The following is an 8,462-nucleotide window of genomic DNA, read 5'->3' as shown; positions in this document are numbered from 1 at the left end:
GGGGGGGGGGGGGGGGAAGCAAACATGAAAGATTAATACCTTAAATGTGGCTGTTCTTGGTAAAGGAAAATTTGCAACAGAAAAAGGACTTTTTGATCCAATTTTCAATTCTACAAGATGAGGGAGAAAACTAGGAAGTCCTAAAATGCAGTATTTCAACACTCCTAACGTGTAGGGCACTAAAAAATGTGAACAGATAAAACTGAGGAATAGTTTATGAAAGATTTAAAAGAACCGTCTTACCTTGCAAAAGATTTCAGACACCGGGCCATCATTCACAGATGACTCTAGTTCCTTCTTAACTTTTTCCAGCCCCTTGATGATTGCTTGCATTTCTTCTGCCAAAGACTTCAATTGAATCTGCAAGGATAAACTAATTTCTGATTAATCTGGATAAATTAAAGAAGTATCAGCAGAAAGAGAGGTAGATAGATAACCTTTGATGCAGCTTCCATGCTTACAAGACTTTCATGGAAGTCTAAAAGCTCTGGTGTCTTGGAAGCAAGAACCTGAGAAAAGAGAGTAATGTTAACATGACGACCTCACATAGTATAATCAGTTAATAATTCCTTTTTATCTCCTATGTTTTTCATCTTGGAAATGGAACCATTGAGAAAAATGATGGCTAAAGCTATAACAGGTGGTAACTTAGGTGGTGTCATCTCTCAAGATCAACTTTAGAAAGTGTGGGATCATCCTAGTGGGTGAAGTTGAGAACATCGACAGTTTATTACAAGTGTTTAATTGCTGAGCTTAGAGCTCTTCCCAGCAGCTACATTGTTTGCCCTAGATGTTCCAACAAGGATCAAGAGACATGGAATCCAGAGATAAAAAAAAAGTAGAAAAGAGGCTCTCAGGATGGAAAACAAGGTATTTGCCAAAATGAGGAAATGAAGTATTAATGAAAAGCATACTATCAAGCCTTTTCACATACGTTATGTCTTTGTTACAAGCACCAACCAGCATAAAGGTAAATTGGAATGACTTTAAGGGAACTTTTAGGTTCTCAGAAAATGACGCTAGGAAGTTTAACTTGATTCGTTGGGAGACTATAATGACGCGAAGAGTTCGTCCAGCCTTGGGGTGAAAAATGTCCGGGTTGTTAACAAGGCCTTGTTAGGGAAATGGCCGAAGTCGAGATAGAGAAAAAACTCTACAGATGGGGATGACAGAGGGAAAATATGGGTTTGTTGAAAGGAGAATGGAGGAGAAGATAAAATATAAACTCCTCTTTAGCTGCGAGGAACATTTTGAAGGATTGGGGAAAAATTCAGTAAGTCACATACATGGCAGCGGAAGAGTTCAGGGTTAATTTTTGGGGGCACAAGTGGTATGGAGATAATGCATTGAGATTCACAATGCCTAACAATATAGCATTTCCAGCAAAAAAGAGACGACAGTCCAACAGGTTCAAAAGTTAGACGAACGGGAGTCTCATAGGACTAAAGGACCAAAGGTTTAGAAGGAACCTTCCAAAATATGGTTGAATTGTACTATAAACAAAGCTATAGCATGACAACTAGGATTCTGGGAGGTGGAAGGAGTGTAGTGGCCTTTATAGTGAAGTTTCATCCATAATGAACTCATGGACAGAAAAGAATCTGCAATTGTTAGCCGAAGTACAGGGATTCTCAAAGGAATCCAAGCTTATAGCAGCTGGACAGGAGCTTAGTGGACAAGCTCGAGTTATTCAGCTATGTTGGTTGAAAAGATAGAAGATGAAGAATAGAATTCCATTGGAAAGTGTACTTGTATATTCAATTGATGGTTCCATCTGTAATGATACAATGCCTTATATAGAAATGAGAAAGAATCGTATCTTGCTAACTGCTTCTAACTAATCCAACAGCATAACTAACTACTCATAAGGTAAAACTAGCTAACTTGACCAGCTGATTCATTTATTGTGTAACAGCAATTTCACTTTATCAATTGGATTTCCTTTTCGTGCATCCATGAGATTCCAGTTTGTATAGAAGATTGAGGTGTCTTAGTAGAGAATCTTATTAAATTGTAGATTCTCTGCTTTTTGGTATGCCACGTGCATGCAAGAGATTTCTCCCCCATCATAAAATTATTCTACCGTCTCAAAAATAATTAATCAAACAGAGGGGAATCATGTGAGCAGAAGAAACTTTCTGGAAAAGATAAAATGGACAGTACCTGGCAAAGATAATGCATGAGTGTCATCTTGTTGTTCGTAGCACGTGTATCAGCGAGCTTCAAAAGACTGTCCAACTTAAATCCAATGGCAGAACCTGGAGTAAAGAATTACATGGAATTTAATCTTGAAATTTTGTTGACCCAAACTTCAACATGAAATCAGGTCTAATGTTCCATCGATCTAATTCAGCCACATAAATAAAGCATAATGTTCTTAGTGCAAGAAACAGTAGTAATTATAATCATACTCGTCTTTCTACTCATAAAATACTGATTACATTTCCAAAATTAGAATCTACACTAAGCTTTCCAGATCCCAAAATGGCAAAATTGACTAACTTTGGAGCAAAACTATGAGTTATAAGCATCCTGAATATTAATTCATCTTTCCAAAAATTTGCAAAGGATATCAAATTAATGAGTTATGTGGCATAATTTCTTTAGCTTGAACTCTGATCGTGAAACTAAATGGATTCAAATGGAGAAGAATGGATATAAAGGATTCATATTGCCACCTCAACTAATTTTGTATTACAAAACAACATACTTAGGGTCAATGCTTATGCTACTTATTTAGGTAGAAAATGATATAAAAAATTGAAACCAAACTCCCTCTGAATTAATCAAAAAAGTATTACCCATTATAGCAACAAGCAATTCTTCTTTTGAATTTTCCCCAAAACCAAAGAGCATTAAGTCCCAGTTGCAACATTAAAAAAATATCCATTATCGTATTTAGAATAAAAGTTTCCCCATTATTTTATATTTGATAGTGTTGAAGGTTTTGAAAACCTACATGATGGGCATCAATGGTTGTAAAAAGAAAAGGGTTAAGTAATGCTCACAAAGACATTCTAAAAACAGGAATTCTTACCTCTGGCAGTTCCCTGATTTAACGTATTCCCAAGAAACAAAATTTTCTTCAATATCTCCTTCAATTTTAAAGAACTTCGGACCTGCTACATGCACATTGAGTTTTGTTAAAAATAAGATAAAAAGAAAGAACAAAGAAGAGATATGCAGAACCTAGCAAATTACCTCTCCGCATGCAGAGTTCACAGTGGTTAAGCTTTTCTTGAAGTCTGTCACCTGAAACGAAGCTAAATTTAGATGACACAGAAATTACTTTAGTACAGAAGATATCTAGATGCACACAAACCTGAGCCTTGAACTGAATCTTGAAAAGAAACACTCTTAATTTCGACTCTACTCGTGGCACCTTCATCAACTCCAAAAAGAACTGACAGTCAAAGGTAAAATCAGGAACACCGGAGAAGCATGGGATCTAAGCTAGAAGGTACTGTAAAATGAAAGCAAGTATCAGCTATTCCTCGAATCTTGAAATAGTAAGACCTCCAATGGCAGGGAAAAGAAACAATTCTTACAAGAATTCCCAAACGTGATAATGGAATAAGGGAGTACATCATAAATTGGACTTTGACCACTCTAATCATTCAATCATAAGAAGGTGTTAACATTGGTGAAGTCGTCATAATCATGAATATCTGTCACCTGCCATGGCCTCTCAACTCAGTTATCTCTAAAACATTGAAATTCAAAATAATTAATCTTCTTTCACCAGGGGAAGGCCACTACCGTTGTTAATGATTCTTTTAGAACTCAATAAGTTCATCATTTAGTCAGAACTACATATACTGCGTGAGCAATTAAAAGTTGGTCAATGAGATCTCGTCAGTTTAGATTTCACAAACTTTATTATTTAATATTGTTAATTTTCTTTGCTGTCTGTGCTGGTTAAGATATTCTCACTAGCCAAGGGAAAAGAACGACTTTCAATTATACTAAGGTAGCACAATGGTCAATGGATGTCAGTATACCAGAGGTGCAGGTTCTAAATTATGTCAAAGCAACTCCATTCTTCTTTCTTCTCTTCCCTCAAATTTGTGTAGGCCTCCTTTCTATTCTACCAGTTGCCAAAGTTGTTCAAATATTTTCTAGATCAAAGAACCCGTTTTCTTTCTTTTTTTGTACTTTTTCCTTAGTTCTTTCTATTATTATTATTATTATCAAAATACCAATTCATGCAACATGCTCATTAGCTCTCTGCTTGCCACCTCCTCTTAGATTCTCTGCACTCGCTATCAACATTGACACATTCTTCTTTCCTCCCTCTCACTATGACGCTCATAGACAATCTACTACGATCACATATCCGAAAGCTTTTACAGAAGTTGGTAAAAACTTTTAAATGCGGTAGTAGGCTAGAGACCAGCAACAGATGTTGAGAGGAAATAGCTAGGACCAAATAATGGTCGTTAGGATGCACGGATGCATACTAGACTTTGACGGGATAGGGCCCTTAATTTTTCTATCAGAATATTGGAAGTCACAAGGAGCTCTTGTTTCATCCATGTCATAAGCTTTGTATGACATCTGTTTCAAACTGAATTTGGTAAACGATTCTTTCATCAGACAGGTTGACACTCACAATGGAGATTTCAGCATCAAAATGGAGAAAACTCCTTTGTTTACTTCCAACCAAGTTTATTATGTTTTAGTTCATTAATGAGAAGTAATCTCGGAAAAATTGAAACTTCGGTCACCAGACCAAATAGGTAAAATATGTAACCATATTCAATCCCCTTAGTGGACACAGGAAAATTCTAAGTTAAGCCTTGTTCGCCAACCTTTCTCATGAATAAATAGAGGTTTACTTTATGAAAGGTTTCTTTATGCCAAATTGGGTGAATTCACGGACCTGCTGTACTGCTACTCAATTTGGGTGAATTCACGGGCCTTACTTCAGAAGCAGATGGTATAAGATGGAAACAAATATGGAAGGGCAACACCCCAACCAAGGTGAAATGCTTCACCTGGTTGGTCACCAGAAGGGCATGTCTCACTCAGGAAAAACTCAAGAAAAGAGGCTTCGAGATTGTCTCCAGATATTTTTTTGTGTCATGAGAAGGAAGAAACTAATAGCCACTTATTCCTACACTGTAGGGTTACTGTTCAGGTGTGGCGCATGGTCTACAACATTTCTCAAGAGCCCTGGGTGATGCCAGAACGTACTACTGATCTTTTGAGCTGTTGGATGAGAAGGGGAGGGGGGGGGGGGGGAAAGCAAGACACAAAAAAGATGGTGGTCTATAGTACCTGCTTGTGTCTGGTGGGCTAATTGGAGAGAAAGAAATCTTTGGTGTCATGAGAATATTACTAACACTATGCAGAAAGTTAAAGAAAATTGCATTAACATGTTTTTTTGGTGTAAAGAAGAGGGTATAGAAGTAGTAGAACAGTTGGTAGATTTCGTAGGATCAATGTAATTATGGTTTTAGTTTGTAACTTTTTGGAGGTAGCCAGCATACCCTTAGCGCTGAAGAGTACAACTTTAACTTTATTAAAAAAAAGGTTTCTTTATACCAAATTCAGTTCCAAAATATATGGTTGGATGTTTCCTGAAACAATCCCAACTTCATAGAGAACCCATGACAACATATCATAGTAAAGAGAGATGAAAACTTTAAAACGATAGGCACTTATAAAGTATGACATAAAACAAAGATCATCATCATGCAGTGATTAGATAGGAATAATAAAACTGATGGGCTAACCTGTTCACACTTCCCCAGAAGCTCCTTGTCACCAGTGTAACCCTGAGTAGTTGTATTAGTAAACAATCATTTAAAAGTAAGAATATATAATACTTTTCAGAGATATCAACTGAGAAAGGGAGAGAGGAGACTGAAAGGAGTAGAGGAGCAGAAAAGAACAAGAAATCAAAGTCAGGACGGATAAGATCTTCAGATCAGTAAACTTTACCTTAAGAAGATCCATCTCTTCTTTCGTAGGACAAAATTTTATCAGATTCTCCACCTGATCTGCATCTAAAATTGACTCATCCATTGCCAGTGCAGCTGCCTATGGCCATAACAGAACCATTGTCATTGCATTTACAAGAGAAGACTAGAAAACATCATGAGGACAAGCATGAATATTAATCAATTAGCTTGGCCTCAATCTAATACCAGTTGGTTATGCTATATGCATGCTTGATATGCATTTGCTTTATTCATGCCTGTTTCTTATTCGTTAAAAGTTTTTCTTTTCTTGCAAATTTGGGGAACTCTAAACCTCACACTTCTACACCGAAATCATCAAGGGACAAAGCAAGAATATTCAAGAGAAAGGGAATCACCTAGGTCTATGTAGAGCCCAGTATGTACAACCACGGAGGAAAGGAAGTTTCTAATTCTATTTTCTGTATTCCTTCAACCCTGATTTCAGGTTGTACACATTTCTAGTACACCTTGACAAAGAAGGAGAGAATGTAGCCACAATTTTCCACATTGTATATCAAAGGACCAAAATAGTTGAAAGAAAAAGTAGAAAGATGAAGGAGAACTACAGAAGAAAGGAAAGTCCTATGAGGTCTCATCATCTTGTGTGGGGTCCTAGACCGTTTGAACCACAATGAGAAGTCTAATTAACAACAAAAGATTCCACATTAACATATCAACCTCATTCCGAGGCTGAGGATTCCGACAGCCTGAGAAAATTCTTCTTTTCTCTTTCGAATGAACAAATATAAGTTGGATTAAGAGCTAATACCCATCTATATCAATTATTCCCCCTACTTTACACGTAATGGTGTATTCTTTTCAAGCTTAAAGGAAAGGAGGAAAAATAAATGAAGGGTCTCTTATACTATGACTTGATAAGGAAGGGTAGTTTGAATGGGCACCCCAAACATTGTCTGAATTATGTGATCCATGCTTAGATGACCAGGTAGCTCTCCTTTTGTCACTAGTATTCTTTTTCCCCTAGATTACAACACATACATTTGGCCTCTAGAATTCTATGATGTGATCTCGAAGAAATGTTTAAACTAGTTGGATATTGGAAGAAAGAAAATGATTGAGTTAGGGCACTGACAAGGGATCGGTCTTTACCCTTATACTATTAACCGTGAGCAGTTTAAAATTTGATACCCACAGTGCAGTCTGTGACTTGTAAGTCAGCTGAAAGACGTGAAATTCAGAAAATTTGAAGATATAGACTCTCACTATCCTAAACAAAGATATAGAATCCCACAATCTTATTCAATTAGATTGCATGCTTAACCCCCCCCCCCCCTCCTGTGTGTGTGGGCATGCGCAACCAGACAGGGAGCTATTTTTCTGTGAAAACAAAGGAGGCTTCTTCAAAAAAGAAAATTAAAGAAAATAGAAAATATTTAAGAGAAGTACTAAACTAACCATCATGTCTGGAAGTGGCATTTTCACCTTTGTGAGCATAATCTCCGTATTGTTTGCCCTTCTTAGGTCAACCTACCAAAGAAATACAAAGAAAAGAAATTAGGAAAAGAAGAATTCATGTGAAACAGAAATAAAACAAAGAAAAAGAGTTCCTCAAAATAACTAATGTCAAATTTTCACAGAAAGAAACTACAGTTAATCATCTAAGAAGGATCTAACAAAGAAAAAAAAAAGAAATAATCATATGACAGAACCAGGAGAGACTGCAAGAATAAAGCAACAAAATAAATATCAGTCCTTTTTTGTTAGATTCTTTGCAGATGGTTCCTAGAAGAAAGGCACTGAATAGTATTAATTACCAGTTGAACCTTGTCTGGCTTAGAATCAGCAGACTTCTTCTTTGCTCCAGATTTACCCGCACTACTTGCCTTGGGGGTGGCTGAGAAAAGAATCTCAATTTCTGACACATCAAACTCTGGTGCACTTGATTTGGAGCAAAAGTTATCAGTATTTCAATTAAGTTGAATATAAGCACTTTCAAACTAAAAAATCATGGAACATACATTTGAGGCCCTCCATGTCTCTGCAGTTCCTCCCATAGGCTTCCCTGTAGTGCCCTGGTTACCTTGCTCCAGTGCAATGGTTTTAAATTAGATCTTGACCGTGAAAGCGCTGGAGCTCTCCCAGCAGGAAGTCCTCTGCCGGCTGCCCCAGGTCCTTTAGCGCCAAATGGTGGTGGTGGGGGAGGTCCACCACCTGGTGCTCTTGGAGCTCCAGGAGGAGGAGGTGGACCAGGTGCACTACCTCCTGGAGGTGGTGGGGGAGGTGGACCCGGTGCTCTACCTCCTGGAGGTGGTGGAGGAGGTGGACCAGGTGCACCACCTCCAGGAGGGGGTGGAGGAGGTGGTGCTCCACCAGGAGGAGGAGGAGGAGGAGGTGGTCCTCCACCACCAGGGGGAGGTGGAGGAGCTGGAGGACCTCCACCCGGGGGAGGTGGAGGAGCTGGTGGGCCACCGTAGGAAGGAGGTGGAGGAGCTGGTGGGCCACCGTAAGGGGGTGGTGGAGGAGCTGGTGGGCCAC

At 38.3% G+C, this 8,462-nt stretch overlaps 1 protein-coding gene across 1 annotated transcript in view; it reads right to left on the bottom strand.

The window, feature by feature from the left end:
• LOC107022456 (formin-like protein 20) overlaps window positions 1–8,462 on the bottom strand; it is a 16,144-nt gene that overhangs the window by 3,120 nt on the left and 4,562 nt on the right. The window contains exons 5-15 of the mRNA XM_015223061.2: window positions 7,946–8,460; window positions 7,742–7,865; window positions 7,383–7,454; window positions 5,947–6,045; window positions 5,739–5,780; window positions 3,323–3,403; window positions 3,202–3,252; window positions 3,038–3,119; window positions 2,164–2,258; window positions 438–509; window positions 244–360 (exon numbers count right to left, since the gene is read on the bottom strand). Coding sequence (XP_015078547.1) covers window positions 244–360; window positions 438–509; window positions 2,164–2,258; window positions 3,038–3,119; window positions 3,202–3,252; window positions 3,323–3,403; window positions 5,739–5,780; window positions 5,947–6,045; window positions 7,383–7,454; window positions 7,742–7,865; window positions 7,946–8,460 — 1,350 coding nt within the window. The remainder of the gene's footprint in view (window positions 1–243; window positions 361–437; window positions 510–2,163; window positions 2,259–3,037; window positions 3,120–3,201; window positions 3,253–3,322; window positions 3,404–5,738; window positions 5,781–5,946; window positions 6,046–7,382; window positions 7,455–7,741; window positions 7,866–7,945; window positions 8,461–8,462) is intronic.

The sequence above is a fragment of the Solanum pennellii genome, chromosome 6 (assembly GCF_001406875.1).
Source record: "Solanum pennellii chromosome 6, SPENNV200".
In the NCBI taxonomy this organism is placed as follows: Eukaryota; Viridiplantae; Streptophyta; class Magnoliopsida; order Solanales; family Solanaceae; genus Solanum; species Solanum pennellii.
This window is presented reverse-complemented; position numbering and strand designations above follow the sequence as displayed.